Consider the following 20,709-nt stretch of genomic DNA (forward strand, 5'->3'; position numbering starts at 1 on the left):
GATCTTTTCTTGCCCTGGCCGACACGCTTCTATAGTGTTCACATTTTTGTGGGGTGTATGACTCCCCCAGACAGCTAACACAGCAGCTTTGACCATCAGAAGCTGGTATGGATTCAAAATATAAACTGCTTTCTTTGTTTTATTATATTTATCACAAATATATGCACTGTAAAATGATAAACAAAAAATAATATTTTTCAAATCACCTCATACAAGTGCTGAAGTGCAGTCTGTTTGCCAAGAAAGTGTAATTTACAAATATTGATTTTTTTGTTTACCTTCTTTTATTCAAAACCAAAAAAATGTAAAACTTCAGAACTTACAAGTCTACTCAGTCTTACCTCTTGTTCTGCCAATTGCTAAGCAAACAAGTTTGTTTATATTTGCAGGATATATTGCTTCTTGCTTCTTGTTTAGAGTGCCACCAGAAAGTGAAAACAGCAATCCACATGACACTTCAGTAACTGGCACTGCAAGGAATTTACTGCCAAATATGCAAAATATTTGTATGCCCCTTCGAGCTTTGGGCAGACATTCGAAAGGGAGTGCTTCCATGCTGATGATGCTCTTTAAAGATGTAAGCAGGGTCCAAATCACTGCTTCCATTCCAGCCAGCTGGAATGGGAAAGAAATCCTGGTTGTGTTTATGTAAATACAGTTTGCCTCGGCTTTGCTTAGATATGTTATATATTTGGCTGTTACAATGGTGCTTTGCTCATTGTATCATCTTGGCTTGTGCTGAGTCACAAAATGTATTAATACTAATTGTAATGTCTGTAATTTTGGGGGAAATACAAAAGAAGAAAGTCTGTGCTGAACTTGATACAAAGGAGGGAAACATTTTCAGTTTAAAGAATGAGATTCTGGGTGTGTGCGTGTAAGTAGAGTTCACTCAGTTTTCTTAGGCCTCCTAGATATACAACTATTACAATGGTGTTTTGCCCATTGTAACCACTTTGGATGCTATGGCGTCACACACTGTGTTAGCACTGCATGCAAGAATTGTGAGATCTGATCACCAATGCTTGTCAGTTATTGCGGGAATGCAGAAAAGTCAGACTATGTTTAACTCAGCTCAAAGAAGAGAGACTGTCAGTATAAAGGAAAAACTTAAAAAAACAACAAATGGTCTAGTAGCACCTTAAAAACTAACAAAACATGTAGATGGTATCATAAATAATGGAAAGGAGAAAAAAGACAGTGAATAGATTGGAAATTTCTGGAAATTTCCACTACATGCATCTGACGAAGTGGGTCTTTGCCCACGAAAGCTTATGCTCCAATACATCTGTTAGTCTATAAGGTGCCACGGGATTCCTTGTTGCTAGTTAATAGATTGTTCAAGTTACAAGAGGCTGATAAGAACAATTAGCACTTCCATCGTGTGTTTGGTTAAGTCATTAGGATGTGGAAGGTAGTGTGGGAGTCAGATGATATCCATCTAGTGACTTAACCAACCAACCAACCAACCAAACAGTGCAGATGCTAATAGTTCTTATCAACCTCTTGTAATTTGAACAATCTACTCTTGTAACTTGAACAATCTATTCACTATCTTTTTTCTCCTTTTTTTCCTCCTCTCCCTCTTCTCTAAGGGTATGTCTACACTACCCTCCTAGTTCAAACTAGGAGGGTAATGTAGGCATACCGCACTTGCAAATGAAGCCCGGGATTTGAATTTCCCGGGCTTCACTTGCATAAGCGGGGAGCCGCCATTTTTAAAACCCCGCTGGTTCGAACCCCGTGCAGCGCTGCTACACGGGGCTCGAACTAGGTAGTTCGAACTAGGCTTCCTATTCCGAACTACCGGTACACCTCGTGGAATAGGAAGCCTAGTTCGAACTACCTAGTTCGAGCCCCGCGTAGCCATGCTGCACGGGATTCAAACCAGCGGGGTTTTAAAAATGGCGGCTCCCCACTTATGCAAATGAAGCCCGGGAAATTCAAATACCAGGCTTCATTTGCAAGTGCGGTATGCCTACATTACCCTCCTAGTTCGAACTAGGAGGGTAGTGTAGACATACCCTTATTTATTCTTGGATCTGGACTTTCAATACTTCAGTCATCTGAAGAAGTGGGTTGTGCCCATGAAAACTCATGATACCATCTACAGGCAGTCCCCGACTTACGCGGATCCGACTTATGTCGGATCCGCAGTTACGAACGGGGCTCGCCCCGGAGGACACGGACTGCGGGACCTCGCGGTCCTGCCGCCCGTGTACTCCGGGGCTTTCTCCGCGTCTCCCTGGTCTGCAGACCAGGAAGACGTGGAGCAAAGCCACGGAGGGGCTCGGGCAGCAGGGCAGCCCAGGCGCGCCTGGGCTTCCCCGCTGCCGGAGCCCCTCCTCGGCTTTGCAAAGCCTCGGGGAAGCCGGCAGCGGAGCAGCCCTCTGGGCACTACTGGACCAACCCGGCAGCACCCCAGCTGCTCTGCCCCAGGCGTCCTGATTCAGTCGCTGCTGGTCAGTTTCAGCAGCGGCTGAATCAGGACGCCTGGGGCAGAGCAGATGGGGTGCTGCTGGGTTGGTCCAGTAGCGCCGAGGAGCGTCGCTACTGGAGCAACCCAGCAGCACCCCAGCTGCTCTGCCCCAGGCGTCCCCAAGTCAGCTGCTGCTGAAACTGACCAGCGCTGACTACAGGAAGCCCAGGCAGAGTTGCTCTGCCCCAGGCTTCCTGGAATCAGCTGCTGATCAGTTTCAGTAGCAGCTGACTTGGGGACGCTTGGGGTTCTTAAGTTGATTCTGTATGTAAGTCGGAACTGGCGGTCAGTTTCAGCAGCGGCTGAATCTGGACTCCAGTTCTGACTTACATACAGATTCAACTTAAGAACAAACCTACAGTACGTAACCCGGGGACTGCCTGTACATATTTTGTTAGTCTTTAAGGTGCTACTAGACTACTTGTTGTTTAAGTTTTTGTATATTTCCTGTTCTGTTTTACCTGCATTCTGCCATATATTTCATGATATAACAGTCTTGGATGATGACCCAGTACATGTTTGTTTTAAAAATGCTTCCACAGCAGATTTGACAAAAACAAAGAAGGCACCAATATGAAATTTTTAAAGATAGCTACAGCACTCAAACAAGATTTAAGAATTTGAAGTATCATCCAAAATCTAAGCTGGATAAGACATGGAGTATGCTTTCAAAAGTTTTAAAAGAGAAACACTTTGATGTGGAAACTATAGAACCAGAACCACCAAAAAAGAAAATCAACCTTCTGCTGGTGGCATCTGACTCAGAGAATGAAAATGGACATGCATCAGTCTGCAGTGCTTTGGATTGTTATCAAGCAGAATCCATCATCAGCATAGACACTTGTCGTCTGGAATGGTGGTTGAAGCATGAAGGAACATAAAAATCTTTAACACATCTGACAAGTAAATATCTTGCAATGCCAGCTACAATAGAGTCATGTGAATGCCTATTCTCACTTTCAGGTAACATTGTAAAAAAGAAACAGGCAGCATTATCTCCTGCAAATAACCAAACATAGTTGTCAGTGATTAGCTGAATAAGAAGTATGACTGAGTGGACTTGCAAATGCTAAAGTTTCACATTGTTTAATTTTTTAATGCAGGTTTTTTGTACATAATTCTATATTTGTAAATTCAACTTTCATGAGAGATTGCGCAACAGTACTTGTGTGAGATGAATTGAAAATACAATATTTTGTTCTTTGCAGTGCAAATATTTGTAAGAAAAGTATATATAAAGCGAGCACTGTATTCTTTGCATTGAGTTGTAATTGAAATAAATATATTTAAAAACATAGAAAACAGCAAAAAAGTATAAATTTTAAAAATATTTTGATATTCTATTAACAGTGTGATTGTGATTGATTTTTAATTGCACAATTTATTGCTATTAATTTTCAATCCTCTTGACAGCCCTAATTCTTACCAATAAAAATAATTTAGTACTATAAATTTACAAACATAAATAAGCTCTCAATCACAGGCATATAAATACCAAGATAGTTAGAATAACAACTTCCAGGCCGTAAAGGTTTTAGTATTTAAGGTCTTACAGCTCAAATCCTGAGAAGTGCTGAGGACCTTCAACTCCCATTAAAACCAGTATTTTGCAAGATGGGTCCCTGCATAAGGGATACTTTATGCATTGGTTTTATGTCTATTTAATTATATTGGTTTATTTTACATCAGTTTAGAACAGCGGTCTCAAACTTTTTGGCCTGTGACCCAATATGCTGAACACAGACCTTTCCATGGACCATCAGTGGACCATCAGCCCATAATAATAAAATGGGTGTGTGTGTGTCGGGGGTCCAGTGCAGGAGTGGGCTTGGGGTGGAGTCTGACTGGGATGTTGGGTGCAGGAGTGAGCTGAGGGTGGGGGAATCTGGGCATGAGGGGAATGGAGGGCACTTACTTGGCTCCATGCCTCCTGCCGCTCCTATGCACTCTAACTTGCTGCTACTATTGGCTGTGATTCCAGCTGAGGGAAAAGCCTCCGGGTGAGTAGTTTCCTGTGCTGCCGTTTCCCCAGCCAGGGGGCATGGAAGCAGCAGCACGACATGCTGATTCCTTCCCCTGAAAGCCAGATCCTTCCCATGGGGCTCACCCTCCTCCACTGGTGAAGGGGGTGGAGTGTTTATGGGGAGCTGGAGCATCAGTGCAGGCTCCCTGCTGTGTGTGTGTGTGGGGGGGGGGGGGCGAGGAGGGATCGGCTGAGCAAGATGGTTGTGGACTGTTAGTGGTCTGCAGACTACACTTTGACAACCACTGATTTAGAAACATATAATTTAATCAAATTAACTCACAAGCGGGGATCCACGTACACCATTGTAAAAGTATGTATTACAGACAAGGCTGGTAGCAGCATCTTTTATGAACATTATCCAACATTTCTCATTGCAAGAACCTATTTTTAGTTGCATATATGTTTGCCAAATGTCAGTCTTTTGGACTGAGAATTTCCATCCAAATTGTCTATATCTAGGTGTTCTTTTTTCTTTTGAAAATTTCAGCTAAAATAGACAGTCATTACTGAACTTGAGGTTAGGAAAAAATACAGTGCTTCACAACTTTAAAAATATTCTGACAACCTTTTCTTTAAGAAGCTATGCTTCTTGGGCTTTGAAATAAGGACCTGAGATTTGACAAGGGTTAACCTTTGTGTCATTGATTTGCCTGTTGCTGTTTTGGTAAAAATCTGTCCAATTTTGACTAAATCCTAAATCCACCTCTATTCACACATGTCCAATAGAGATGTAATGTTAGTAACTAAACTATCCTCAGTTTCTGTTCTCACTGAATGTGCTGACGCCACTCACAGAATTTAGTGCAGAATAGACTGCACAAACTATCCCTCTAGAGAAACTGAGCATCCACTCACAGCTGCTATATTTGACTAGGCTGTGCATGTGCCATCCTGCAGACCTATTGAGCATTATCTAACCCAAGGATACAGGGGAAAAGCCAGACTTTTCCTGTTTCTTAGGGCTAGGCTAGGGATGGGTCAGAAACCATTTGTAACCAGAACTCCACATTGCCCTATAGAACCTGGAATGGAACCCAAGTCTCATCATTTTTCTTCGAGTGCTTGCTCATGTCCATTCTGATTAGGTGTACACGCGCCGCGTGCACGGATTCCGGAGCTTTTTTTTCCCCTTAGCAGTATCCATAGGGCCAGCAGGGAGCCCCCTGGAGTGGCGCCGGTATACCGGTGCATATATACCCCTGCTGGCCCCTACACCCCCTCAGTTCCTTCTTACGGCCTGTGACGGTAGCTGGAGCATGCTTTCAGGCTGTTAGCCTATCTCTTAGCAGCTGTATTCCTTATCTGTTGTATTATAGTTCTAGTTGAATTTTTATGTAGTTAAGTAGTTGTTAAGTGCTGTAAATATTTAGTTAGATAGGGGAGCACAGCGGAACCCTCCCCGTGAGCTCAGGGCACAATAATCACGGAAGTGAGGTTACTTCTATGCTGCAGCAGCCTCAGAGCTCGATGTTGAGTGATAGTGACAATGAGGATCAAGAGGAAGTAGTTTTCTCATCACAACAATCCCCTGCACCTTAAAAGAAATCTACTGAGGTTATACTGCTACCTAAATGACATCAGGCACAGTCACTTTACCTATGCTATGATCAATCATGGAAATGCATTCCCATTGTGGTGGTCATCATGGGACCCATGGGCAGCATACAAAGCCTGCCGACAATTCTTCCACCTTTCCTGATGAGGCCATCATTCCACATCCATCTACACTGGCAGATGAGTTTAAACAATTATAAACATTGTTTAAATGTATAGCTATTAGGACCTTTTCCTAGAAGAGGTTCAAAGAAATCAACATAAGCCATCATCTTCTTTGAAGACAGTTCATCCCATAAATACAGTTATCCTTGAACCAGCAGAAACAGGGTGGCAGCCACCTCTTCCTTACAAAAAATATTATGTGCCGGTTAAAGGACTGGATTTCCTGTTTTCTCATACACAATCAATTTTGCTACTGCTTGAAGCAGCAAACCGAGCCAAACAAACACAACACAACTCTACATCACAGGACAAAAATCATAAGTGTCTAGACCTCTTAGGCTACAAGATCTATACCGCCTAAACACTACAATTCCTTATTGTCAACTACAATGACTTCATAGCAAAATATAACTACAACAATTATGGAAGGCTCTTTGTGTTTACCTTGGACTTCCTTGAAGACGAGACCCCAATTCAAACCCATGCTCATTGAAAGACAACTGGTTGTCAGGACTACCTCACAGCCCTCACTAGATGTTGCTGATACTGTGACCCATACCACAGTTACAGCTATTTTGATGCACAGAGCCTTGAGGCTTCTGTCATCCAGTATCCCAAAAGAACTACAAGTAAAGATAGAAGACTTGCCTTATAATAATGATAAATTATTTTCATCAAAAACCAATGAAGTTTTCATACCATGAAGGACTCTCACGTGATTCTTCACATGCTTGGCATTTATACATTGGCCTCTAAGGGTACGTCTAGACTACATGCCTCTGTCGCCAGAGGCATGTAAATTAGGCTACCAGACATAGGAAAATGAAGCGGCGATTTAAATAATCGCTGCTTCATTTAAATTTACATGGCTGCCGCGCTGAGCCGACAGCTGATCAGCTGTTTATCGGCTCAGCACGATAGTCTGGACGCGCGGGTGGCGACATCAAAGGTATTCGTCGACCACCCAGGTATGCCTCCTGGGATGAGGTATGTAGTCTAGATGTACCCTTAGAAGAAGCAATACCGACTCTACCACCAAGACAGACTGTATGAGTCAGGCAGACAAAGAAATAGATCACCTCGATATCGTCAGGCACAACTTCAACAACCGGTGTCTAAACCTACAGTGCACAAGCCTGTTGTACAAGAGGTGTACACTATATCTCACACAGGTTTACAAATGGCTCTTGATGCTGCTGACACAGTGGATACGTGTGTTCAAAAAAGGACACGTGTGTTCAAAAATAGAAAGTTTCTTTATTTAACAAAACTGGAGGGGGGGGGATTAACCTCTGGGGAAACTGGGAAAAGGAGGTGGGAGAGGGGAAGAGAGAGGGTGGGAGAGGGGAGGGGAAACCTGGGAGGAGGGAGCTGAAAGGGGGAAGCCAGGGGAAGAAGGAGGAGGGGAAGTATAAAGCTATGGTATGCCATATCTTCAGTACTGTGTACAGATGTGCTCTCCTCACCTCAAAAAAGATGTTTTGGCCTTGGAAAGGGTTCAGAAAAGGGCAACTAAAATGATTAGGGGTTTGGAACAGGTCCCATATGAAGAGATGCTAAAGAGACTGGGACTTTTCAGCTTAGAAAAGAGGAGACGGAGGGTATGTCTACACTACCCCCCTAGTTCGAACTAGCGGGGTAATGTAGGCATACCGCACTTGAGGTGTACCGGTAGTTCGGAATAGGAATCCTAGTCCGAACTACCTAGTTCGAGCCCCGTGTAGCCGCGCTGCACGGGGTTCGAACCAGCGGGGTTTTAAAAATGGCGGCTCCCCGCTTATGCAAATGAAGCCCGGGAAATTCAAATCCCGGGCTTCATTTGCAAGTGCGGTATGCCTACATTACCCCGCTAGTTCGAACTAGGGGGGTAGTGTAGACATACCCAGAGGGGGGATATGATAGATGTCTATAAAATCATGAGTGGTGTGGAGAGGGTGCATAAAGAAAAGTTCTTCATTAGTTCCCATAATAGAAGGACTAGAGGACACCAAATGAAATGAATGGGTAGCAGGCTTCAAACTCATAAGCGAAAGTTCTTCTTCACAAAGCAAATAGTCAACCTGTGTAACTCCTTGCCACATGAGGCTGTGAAGGCTAGAACTATAACAGAATTTAAAGAGAAGCTAGATAAATTCATGGAGGTTGGGTCCATGGAGTGCTATTAGCCAGGGGGTAGGAACGGTGTCCCTGGCCTCTGTGGAAGGCTGGAGATAGATGGTACGAGACAAATGGCTTGATCATTGTCTTTGGTCCATCCCCTCTGGGGTAGCTGGTGTTGGCCGCTGTCGGCAGACAGGCTACTGGGCTAGATGGACCTTTGGTCTGACTCAGTACGGCCGTTCTTATGTTTTTATGTTCTAAGCTCAGGGCTCAGGGTCGGGGGTCTCACTGGACCACCTTGATTTTCATGCAAACCTGCTCCTGGGTTTGCATGTGACCTTTGGTGGCCAGGCTGGCAGCTATACTGCCCTAGATGGCCACTTTCCTGTGCCTAGTGTGGAGGTCGTGGATGTTGGAGGCCTCCCCCCAAACCTGGATGAGGTCCACGATCTCCTCACTAGACCAGGCGGGCGCCCGCCTCTTGCGGCCTCAGGCAGGCTCCTGGGAGTCGCCAGCCTGGTCCCGAGAAGAGGCGGAGGGCTGGGTGGCAGCGGGTGTCTGGCTCATGCCGTGTCAGGTGCGGGGTCTGCTGGCCGGGTGCTGGCAGGCTTGCACCTGGTACGGGCACCGTAGCCAGACCGTAGCCCTTTAAGGGCTCTGGCGCTGGGAGGGGGCAGAAGAGTTTTCCTGGTTTGGCCCAGAGTGGTCACCAGGGCAAGCTGGGAAGGGCTGGCCTCCAACTAGTTCGAATTAAGTGGCTACACAGTCCTTAATTCAAACTACTTAATTTGAACTAGGCATTAGTCCTCATAGAATGAGGTTTACCTAGTTCGAATTAAGCGCTCCGCTAGTTCGAATTAAGTTCGAACTAGCGGTTTGCATGTGTAGCTGTTAGTTCGAATTAACTTTGTAATGTAGACATATCCACACTGATTTGCAGTTCTTGAGGTCCAAGATGCATAATTTCATATAATCATACATCTGACGCACAGATGCTTTCTGTGGTTCACGATAGCATTGGATCATTTTAAGTACAGAGTTCTTGCCTTCAGACTGGTTAAAAGACAGGAAACAAAGGGTAGGAATAAATGGTAAATTTTCAGATTGGAGAGGGGTAACTAGTGGTGTCCCCCAAGGGTCAGTCCTGGGACCAATCCTTTTCAACTTATTCATAAATGATCTGGAGAAAGGGGTAAGCAGTGAGGTAGTAAAGTTTGCAGATGATATAAAACTGTTTAGGATAGTCAAGACAGAAGCAGACTGTGAGGGACTCCAAGAAGATCTCACCAAACTGAGTGATTGGGCAACAAAATGGCAAATGAAATTTAATGTGGATAAGTGTAAAGTAATGCACATCGGGAAAAATAACCCCAACTATATGTACAGTATGATGGGGGCTAATTTGGCTACGACAAATCAGGAAAGAGATCTTGGAGTTATCGTGGACAGTTCTCTGAAAACTTCCACGCAGTGTGCAGCTGCAGTCAAAAAGGCAAATAGGATGCTAGGAATTATTAGGAAAGGGATAGAAAATAAGACCCAGAATATCTTATTGCCCCTGTATAAAACTATGATACGCCCACATCCTGAATACTGCGTACAGATGTGGTCTCCTCACCTCAAAAAAGATATTTTGGCCTTGGAAAGGGTTCAGAAAAGGGCAACTGAAATGATTAGGGGTTTGGAATGGGTCCCATATGAAGAGAGGTTAAAACAACTGGGACGTATCAATTTAGAAAAGAGGAGACTGAGGGGGGATATGATAGAGGTATATCATGGAGGAACCAGTCTAAGGAGAGGCCTGGAATCCAGGGGCCTAGGGACCCCATCTCAAGAGGTCTGAGGTATCCTCACCCAGACTCCTGTAAACACATCACATCTATACTGTGCTGTATCCTTTAGAAGCAATAAATCCCCTTTATTCTACCGGCTGGTGGAGTCTGTTCTTGCTGCTACGGGCGTGCAGGAACGGGGGAACCCTGACTGCGCCGTCACACCCATCTTCCCCAAAAATGTGTTCATTGGAGCAAGCTGAAGACGAGGTCATGAAAAGACAGGGACTTAAGATTTAAAATGATCCTGCTGGAGTAGTCCCTATGCCCTGCCTCAGTTCCAGGCCCTGAACCTTCTATGGCCCAATCTATTCCTTAGTCTTTGACCCACAAGAAGAGTTCAAAAAAGCGCTCGGCTTCTTCACCTCAGAGCGCTCTCCTGACAGTTTGGCACCCTTTGGCTATTTCAGGTTGCCCACCACCCCAACAACGGAGACCTTAATCACCTATGATGCACCAAAGGTCTCTGGCACACCTGTACCTCATTCTGTGGGTTCACACTGCCCAGGTGCTGATGCAGTAGGCTTGAAGTTGCCTGTCTCTCTCTCACTGGCACCATCCTGTACCAAAAGCAGTGAGCCAGTAGCGCCACTGGTAACTCTAAAGCTGTCCACCATTATGGCACTGCCGTATGATGGCACTGACATTCCAGCTCTACCATCTATGCTGGCATCACAGACCACTGCACTGTCTGTCTACAGCAATACTGTGTTTTGAGCACCATAGCGATCCTCTGGTATTGCCAACACTGAATTCACCATTCCTTGGCACCAATATCTCTCCAGGCGCATTGGTACCATACCATAACTTATCTCCAAATGCTCCTTCCAGTGATGATGAAGAACACCTGGAGATAGCTTTTTCACCTTATCATTCCCCTCTCACTCATCCATTCTCCTGGTTATCTTACACCAGAGATTTTTCTACGTGGTATGGTCCCCCATGGATGGGACCCCATATGTCTTGCCCAGCCACTGGCAGTACTGGATCCCATGAGCACCTCATCATAGATGGCTATCTAAAAAGCATCACCATAACTTGTAGCAATTCTCTCCCAGCACCATAAAACTCACAGTTGACAGAGGGACAGGACGATCCCACACCACCTCAAACAGAAATACCTGCTCCAGATGTCTCGCCAGATAATTCCACTTTGTGCTTTTCACCAAATGAGGCCATTATGCCTCCTCCTCCTATACAGCAGACAATTTCACCAATTTTCAGGAGCTCTTTAAGAGGATAGCTACAGAGCTCAACATCACTCTAGAAGAGGTAGCAGAAATCCAACATGAACTTACTGATATTCTCCAATTGGCATCATCATTTAAGATTGCACTTCCTATCAATCCTTCTGTAATGAACCTTGCCCAAACCATCTGGCAGACTCTAGCTACCATAACTTTCACCTGTAAAAGAGCAGAAAGGAAATACTATGTTCCTCTTAAAGGTTCCGATTTCCTCTTTAAACATCCAGCTCCAAACTCCCTGGCTGTAGAAGCTGCTCAACAAAAGAATAGCAGCATTTCCATTCTGTTCCTTCTGATTGAAATAGTAAAATATTAGACCTTTTCAGTCATAAAGTTTATGCCTATTTTACACTATAATTTAGAGTAGCCAATTACACATCCCTCCTTAGTAAAGGTCCACTGTTACTGCAATAATAATGCGATGGGCCTCTTAGTTTAACTTCTTTCTCATGGGAGATACAGTCCACTGTTGAGGACCTCCCATTTGAGGGAGAAAAACTCTTTACCACCACGACCACTGATGTTCTCCATACTATGAAGGACTCCAGGGCTACTTTCTGATCTCTAGGCATCAGCCCACCGGCACTTAGAAGACAACAATAAAGATATCAACCATACCCAAGACTACATTATCTGGCTTACTCTCAGCAACCCTGTAGGCCTTTTGACCACCAATCGCAGCATAGCAGACCCAGATCTCAGTGCAGTTGTCCTCCCAATGCCTACCATGCCTCATCCCTCCAGCCCAATAAACAGATTTGAGGCAGTGGTCAAGAGCTTGGAAAACCTTTAACCTCCTCCAGTTACTACAATACCTCCTAAAATATTTGGTCACCATCGCCTTCCTTTTGATAACAACTGGCATGGCATCACTTTGAATCAATGGGCTTTGCAAACTATTAAATTAGGCTGTACTACCCCTTTTATTTCAATATCCCCACCCAACTCCCACCCCATCCTCTTCAGGGACCATTCTCACGAACAATTGATCCTCCAGGTGGTACAATGTCTCCTCCACTTGGAGCCATTGAATCCTTACCTGCCTAATGTAAAGGAAAGGGATTCTTTTCCCAGTTTTCTCACAGAGAAGAAAAATGGGGGATGGCACCCTATTCTTCATCTCAGAGCTCTTAACAAATATGTAAAAAACAGAGATTCAAAATGGTGACCCTATTAACCATTATTTCAGTACTGGAGAGGGGGACTGGTTTTTATCCCTTGACCTGCAAGACACACATTTCCATGTGACTCTACATCCAGCTCACAGACATTTTCTTCAGATTCCTGGGTCACAATCACTACCAGTACAGAGTCCTACTTTTTGGCTTCTCCACACCACCCATACATAGTCTTTTCCAAGATGTTGGCAGTTGTTACTACTCTTCTGAGAAAGAAAGACGTTATTATTTTTCAGTATCTGGATGACTGCCTCCTCAAGAACCTTTCCTTCAGGACTCCCAACAAAGCACTATTATAACCATCTTCTGTTTCTAATACCTTGGCTTACAAATCAACAAAATCAAATCCATATTCATCCCTACTCAAAGGCTGCAATTCATAGAAGCACAATTAGATGCAACAATGGCAACCATTTTTCTTCTATGAGAAAGATTCAACAACATCAGGTCCCTGGAAAACAATCTGCAGGCAGTCCTGCAGTATACTGTTTATGACTATCTCCGTTTGTTTGGAAACATGGCCTCCTGCAGTGTAGTCGTCAAGAATGCTCACTTCTTCTTCGAGTGATGTCCCTGTGGGTGTCGGGCTCATCCCAGCACTGCAGATCAGAGTCTTCAACAGCAGTAGTCAGCTGGACCATGCATGTGCGGTCAGCATCTTGCGACATTCACACCCTTTCTCTCATGCGCATGGTCTGGCTCCTGCCAGTACTTTCCGTGAAGGGCTGATGGAAATGGTTTGCTTGAGTTCAACACCTTTCACTACCTTCAGCCTAAAGAACAAAGGATTCCAAAAAATTGCAGGTGAAATGGGTCAGCAGCTTAGTGTTTTGGCGGGGCACGATGCGGGTCGTCATTTAGTTGTCAGCACAACTGAGTCTGGTCATGAAGAACTCAAGAAAGCTTTGAAGCAAAAATTGTGCTACCTGAAAATGGATGCGGCAACCCGTGGAAACATAAAATTTCCTTGCAATGAATGCTCAGTACTTCAAAGAAGGAAAAGATAAAGCTGTGGTAAAAACCTTGGACATAATCGACACTGAAGGGTGTCACAGTTCTTCCTACATGAAAAGTCAAGTAAAAGCTATTTAAGAAAAATTTGGGATCAGTGAAATGAAAGTGCTGAGCATCTGCGTGTGCCATCAAAAATTTTAGCGAGGACAACGAAACCATTTCTACCTCTGAGAACAGGGATGTGGACAGAACTGAAGCTATTTTTCCTGATGAAGGAACTAAAGGAATGGATGAAATCGAACCCAACATGGATGCTGCTGCGCAATGGGTTAATGATCCTAGCCTCATACTTCCAACATGGCTTCATGAGGACGACTCAAAAGTCTAACTGATGAGGTGTGGTATTCACACTCTTCAGTTGGCAGTCTGGGATGGACTGAACAAAGAACATGCGAATAAATTTCTGGCAAAAATTCGACAAGTCGTTGTCAAACCACGAACCCCAAGTATTCGAATTGTACTGCTTGATCTACATAGGGTAACTCAATCATTGGATACTGTGACTCGCTGGGGTTCAACATCTGTGATGATTGATCGGCTTCTTGTTTTTCAATCTTATTGTGAAGAAGTGACTGCTGCTGGAACAAGAGAACTCAAGTTAAAAAAAGCTGAATGGGACGAAGTGAAGAACCTGCAAGACCTCTTGGCAAAGCTAAACCAAACAACCGTGAATCTTCAAGCTGTCGATATAACCCTGGGAGTTTTAATGAAGGAATGGTGAAAACTGTCAAAATTCTTGCAAGAAAATGGTGGACAAATTGCAGAAGGAATTCTATCCTCCATGCAGAAACATGAAGAGAAGCTTTTTGACAATATTCATTTCCTTGCTGGAGTTTATGTTGACCCACGGTATCGGATTCTTCTTACCTCAAAGGAAATACCAAAGGCAAAGGAAGGGCTCCTTGATATTGCTCGACGACTCGAAAAACAAAATCTATTGCTATATTTGAACTCGGCGAAAGAGGTTAAAGAAAACAAAACACAACAAAAGGAGTCGTCAACAATCAAATTTGCGGTTTCGGAAAGTTCAGATCCTTCAGAAATAGCAGGCTGTTCTCAAACTTCCGTCTCCACTCTGAACTTGTTTGAGCATCCATCCCTGAGACATCTTCAACCATCACAGGGAAATGGAGATAATTCAAGCACCAATTCTTCAGAAGATGACGACTTCGAGAAGGAATTGGATAAATAAGAAAGATGCCGACGAGTTTCTGCGATTCATAATTGTAATGAATCATTATTTGAGAGAAACTTTTGAGAAGATTGTGAGGCGATGGAGTCTATTGGTAGGCTAAAAGTTAAGTCTGTTTTTGAGGCCATTCACAGCTACCCTCGCCGCATTCAGGCTGCCTATAGAATTGCTTCGAGCATGCCAACTACGCAAGCTAGTGTAGAGCGACTGTTTTCAGCTTTAAAGTGAATTTTAAATGATCTGCAGCAAGCTATGAAATATGACTTGATTGCTGCAATAATTTTTTACAGATTGAATTATGAATGATTCTAGTTTGTATTATTGTTGATGACATTTAAATTGTTTTAAAACTGAAGAAAAATAATGTTTTTTCAAAATTACAGTATGCACTTTTTTATTTACTTAAAAATTAATTTGAGTCAGAGTGCGGAGCAGAGTTGGAGCGAAACTGGAGTAGTCACTATTTGTGCTGGAGCGGAGCAATTCAAAAATTTGATTTCTCAAAATCCCTGTCAGTAGGTTCTGTTTTTGTTACATAATGTACCATTAAAGTCATTTGTTCCTTATGTCTGATGTCAGGTGTGCAGTCCAGAATAACAGAGTAATATCTTGTTGACTTCAGATCTGCCATAATCTTCTATTTGACTTTTGTTGCCAGTAACTGTATGATTTCATTTTAAATTGTTTTTCCAAGGTAGTGGTGTGTGTACATTTCTTGGGTAGTGACTCTTCTTAGACGCTCCTGGAGTACAGCATCAAACTCAGCCGTCAGCTCCACAATTTTAAGGAAGTTTCCATTGTTTGGCACATACAGCTGATCCGAAGTGCCATTCAGTGCTAGGTTTTGGGTAGCAAGCATTCTCACAATGGCAGTGAGCTTTTTCAAAACATTTTGCCAGTAAAGAGACTCTGATGCAGTCTTCTCTTGATGCTGATCATCTATGGTGGCCTTTAATCTTAGTCTCATCTCAAGCTCTTTCCACTCATGGAATGCTCTCTGGTGATTTGCTGCCTTATCATGGCATGCCAGATTTCTAGCCAGATTTTTCCAGTCCTTTGTTCCTGTAGAATCCAATGTGGCTGGAACATTAGACTGGAAGAGTTTGCAACAAAAATAGTATGCAGTATTCTGCTTTTTTGAGTACATAAGCAATGGCCTCTTCAGTTTGTCACCATTGGTGATTTCACGCCAGTAATGCGTTGGATGGAAGTTTCTATTTTCATTGTCTTTGGGGAACATGAAGTTTTTCACTTGCTGTGGCCCATGCAGTACAAGGAAGTCCTTTAGGCTACTACTCAAGTGGGTCCACAGTCCTGGATCATCCAGACTTAAGGAACTCAGCAGCAGCTGTTTCTTGCACAGTCTTCTCCGATCTACACTTTTCTTCAGGAATGTGCATGGTTACATCAATTTGAGATGGAGATATGGATGCTGCAGTAGCTGCCAGGTCACCTGCACTCTGACTAACTGGAAGATCAGGCATCTCCTCACCACTCACATCCTCACTGGGGCTGGAAGGCTCATGGTGAACAGTTGTGTCTATGTATCTCAGGAGAGCTCCTTCCTGCTTAGATAGAAAAGCTTCCTTTGCTTGCTTTCTTTTTCTGAACGTTGCTCCAGAGGGGCGTTTTCTTCTTTCACTCATGACTGCTGTTCTGTGCCAGCTAAAGTGGCTCTCAACACTCAATTGAAGGGGACAGATAAGCAGGCAGGTAGCAGGGCCTGAGTAAGGGACGATATCAGCGTCTTAAGGGCCTAACTGGCTCCTACTACTTCAGTTGACTGCCTGTTCTCCTCAAGTGGGTTCAGGGAAGCAGCAGGAAACAGGAAGCTCCCTGAGAAGCTCGTGTTAATCAGTCCAGGCTCCTGGGGGTGCTAGGGAGATACATAAGAGGCTCCTCCTCCTCTGTTTCGCTGTAACTCCTGTTGCTTTCTGTTATTCCCTTTCACCTTTTCTCATGCCTGCCTGCAGGGGTGGCCCGTGAGCCTAGGCAAACTAGGCAGTTGCCTAGGGCGCTGCTGGCCCGGGCACCCGATGATGATGTCACGGCCATTGACGGCTGTGAAGGTGGGGGCACTGATCGCGCCTTCCGCCTCAGGCGCCAGCTACCGCAGCCTGCCTCAGGCCACTCCTGCCTGCCTGTTATGTCTCTTGTGCCCTCCTTCCTCCAGCATCTCTGTGCATCAAGAGCAGAGAGAATACATATGCACCAGCAGCAGACACAATTTTCTACACTCTGGGTCCTAGTGGTGCCCCCCCACAGTCTGGCACCTGAGGCGGCCGCCTCAGTTCGCCTCATGGTAAGGCCAGCCCTGATTAGTACCCTCCCTATCTATTGACTTTGATCTTTATCTGCTTCGTTTTAGCTGTCCAATCTTCAGGTGCTTACTGATGGCCTATTCTGCCTTCCTGTTTTTCCCTTTCATATTTTCATAACCTCTGCTCCTTGTCCCCCCCCCCCCTTCCTTCTCCCCTTTTTAATTTGGGTCTGCACATCCTAAACTCAAAACTTCGGTCATCTGAAGAAGTGGGCTGTGCCCACGAAAGCTCATGATACCATCTATATGTTTTGTTAGTCTATGAAGTGCTACCAGACCAGTTTTTGGTTTTTAAGTTTAAGTATATCAGTACAGTAAAATAGTACAACTTTTGTGTATAGACAGGCTTTAACCACACAATGACTGAGGTAAATTTTAGAGATTATAATTGTAGATTAAAGGGGTGACTCTTCAGAAGTGAATGTGTGTCTCCTTGTGTAGGTACCATATCCAGGGCTGGAGCTACAAGTGCCAACTTTCCACTAGGCTGGAGGGTACTCACTGTTCAATCCCTAGTTCTGCCTTAGGTTCTTTCCCCCTAGGATCCTGCCACTTCCCACACTCTCCACTGAGCCTGTCACATCCATGCTTCCCCCCTTCAGTGTCTCCCACTGAGAAAGAGCTGATCACAGTGGGCAGAAGGAAAAGGAGGAGGCACTGACTGGTGGGGCTGCCAGTGGGTGGGATGGGCTGAGAGTGGTGGTGGAGAGATGATCAGGGCTGGTGATATATAACTGTTGCTCTTTGGCAATGTGCATTGGCAAATTCTGGCTCCTTCTCAGGTTTAGGTTGGCCACCCCTCCTTTACAGATTATAATTGAAACAAATATTTTCATTGTTTCAGCCTTAAATAAGTACACCTTTTTTCATTTTTTAAACATTTTAAAATAACTGCACTGGACAGGTATTTGAATGTAATGCATGTGTTCAGAATCCCTTACTTAAAGTACCACCACCAATAGATTAGGCTGATTTATCATCATATGTAAGATTCTACAGTATTTTAAATCAACTGCAATATCAAGGTGTAATAGCAAGGGAGTATTTGTTTAATTTTTTTTTAGCATAAAGTGACATTACTATCAAATAGGTTATACCTCAAAACAAGTTTTTCTTAAAATAAAATCATATTAGGATTTTAAATGCTCTAATAATTTAAAAAATTCCAATTGGAATAGAGTTCTGTAAGTTAAGTAATTTCTTAGTGTTGAAAACTCAGACCCAACATTATGATAGTTCTGTCAGTATGCAGACTGTGAAGTTAACTACTGTGTTTATTTTTATTCAACTTGTACAGTGAAATATTGTAATGCAAAAAGTGTTAAAATATTTCTATTTTAATAATCTTAATGCAACCTAAAATGTACATTAAATGACTTTATAAACACTTCCATGATTAAACTAGAATGTAATTGGTTCATTTAACCCAGGTCCATTTTTTGTCATATTTTAAAGGTTTTTAAGACAAAATATCACAGTATACAGAATTTCAGCAGAATATGAATGGATTGTGTATTTTTTTTTCTTTTCTCTTTAAAAGGAAAGTGTTAAGGATATGACTACATTCCTGTTATATTTTTCATCAGTTGCAACACAACTAGAAACAGCATGTGAGGAAGAAAAGCAAGTATGTAATGTTAAGCTTAGAAAAGAAAGGGAATGGATATAAACTTTTTGAATTTTTCATTGGTTTGCTTTTTGAGAATTGTCTTTATAGGTGTGCAATCAAGAGGTCTGTACAATTCTCATTCTGCAATCAGGTAACTATTTAGAAAGCAGTTATTACTCTTCTCACACATGTGTGGATAATTAATATGGGTATATATGAGAACTCATGATTCCTTTCCTTTTTATGACTGCCATAGGCTTTAAATTCAGGCCACATCTACACTGAGAGATAAGATCGAATTTATGAAGGTTGATTTTTTAGCACTCAGTTTTGTAAAGTTAAAGGTGCATGTCTCCACTTTGTGCAAGAATTCGATGTTGTTTGAAGTAGCACATCCCCAGTAGGTTGGCTACCATTGACTTCGAGAGGAATGCACTGTGGGTAGCTATCCCACAGTGCCTGCACTAGCAACAGGTGGTTCTGGATACATGTAGTCAATGTCCCATAATGCACTGCCTTCCATCTTCACTCCTGCTTGACAACAATGGCAAATAGTCTTTTCGCACCCTTTTTTACGTTGGTTATCATAGAATCATAGAATACTAGGACAGGAAGGGACCTCGAGAGGTCATCAAGTCTAGTCCCGTGCCCCCATGGCAGGACCAAATACTGTCTAGACCATCCCTGATAGACATTTATCTAACCTACTCTTAAATATCTCCAGAGATGGGGATTCTACAACCTCCCTGGGCAATTTATTCCAGTGTTTAATTACCCTGACAGGAACTTTTTCCTAATGTCCAACCTAAACCTCCCTTTCTGCAGTTTAAGCCCATTGCTTCTTGTTCTATCCTTAGAGGCCAAGATGAACAAGTTTTCTCCCTCTTCCTTATGACACCCTTTTAGATACCTGAAAACGGCTATCATGTCCCCCCTCAGTCTTCTCTTTTCTAAACTAAACAAACCCAATTCTGTCAGCCTTCCTTCATAGGTCATGTTCTCTAGACCTTTAATCATTCTTGTTGCTCTTCTCTGGACCCTCTCCAGTTTCTCCACATCTTTCTTGAAATGCGGTGCCCAGAACTGAACACAATACTCCAACTGAGGCCTAACCAGCGCAGAGTAGAACAGAAGAATGACTTCTCGTGTCTTGCTCACAACATACCTGTTAATGCATCCCAGAATCATGTTTGCTTTTTGTGTAACAGCATCACACTGCTGCATGGGTGTATAAGCATGGAACCCTTTGTGGATCTTGTTGAGCATCAACGCTCTCCTCATGTTAAAAAGGCACCAAAAAAGAGGAGTGATGGGGTTTTTTTGCTTCTCACTTGTGTGCAGCACCCAACTGATTTTTCTGTGGATTAGTGGCTCTTGACTCTAAAAAGGTTCCCCATCCCTGTTTTATAGGCAAGTTCTACTTGCATCCTTATTTGAGGTTCATCCCAAAGGTATTGTCATCTTTCCATATTAGCCAGCCAACTTATTTGCCTGCATTCTACCAAAAGACACATTCTAAAACCCTTCTGACAAGAAGGAACTGTGGACACTGGGGCTACCTCTAACCTTCATACTTGCATGCAGTGGTGTGCAGGAACAGAAGAAGCTTGAGCCATCCAGTGTGTACTACTGAGGTATTAGAAAATGAATTTGTAATGGTCATGCTTGTGGTACACAGATACCAAGTGCAGAGTGGGAATGTGCAAACCATTTCAAAGAACAACAGTTCTTCTTTGGGTGATGTCCCCGTGGGTGCTTCACTGTAGGTGACGAGTCTTCCCTGGAGCCACAGGATCGGAGACTTTTTCATAGCAGTTAGCAGTCGGGCTGCCCATGTGCAACAAGCATCTTGCACTGCTGGCGGCTTGACAGTTGAGCACGGACCGACCTCCTCCCCTCAGTTCCTCTTCTACCGCCCTTGGTGGAGGATGGAGCTCCCCTGCTGCTTCAGGCACTTGTCTCCTCACAGGAAAATTCTCACTCTCTTCATCAC

The 20,709-nt window shown here is 43.6% G+C and overlaps 1 protein-coding gene across 6 annotated transcripts in view; it reads left to right on the top strand.

Annotated features, from left to right (window-relative positions):
• The window catches only part of CCDC7 (coiled-coil domain containing 7), a 361,859-nt gene that overhangs the window by 13,530 nt on the left and 327,620 nt on the right, over nucleotides 1–20,709 (top strand). For all 6 annotated transcript variants that reach the window (XM_075922671.2, XM_075922670.2, XM_075922665.2 and 3 more), the window contains one exon: nucleotides 18,648–18,734. In XM_075922671.2, coding sequence (XP_075778786.2) covers nucleotides 18,648–18,734 — 87 coding nt within the window. The remainder of the gene's footprint in view (nucleotides 1–18,647; nucleotides 18,735–20,709) is intronic.

This window comes from Pelodiscus sinensis, chromosome 2 (genome assembly GCF_052426305.1).
Source record: "Pelodiscus sinensis isolate ZL-2025 chromosome 2, ASM5242630v1, whole genome shotgun sequence".
NCBI lineage: Eukaryota > Metazoa > Chordata > Testudines > Trionychidae > Pelodiscus > Pelodiscus sinensis.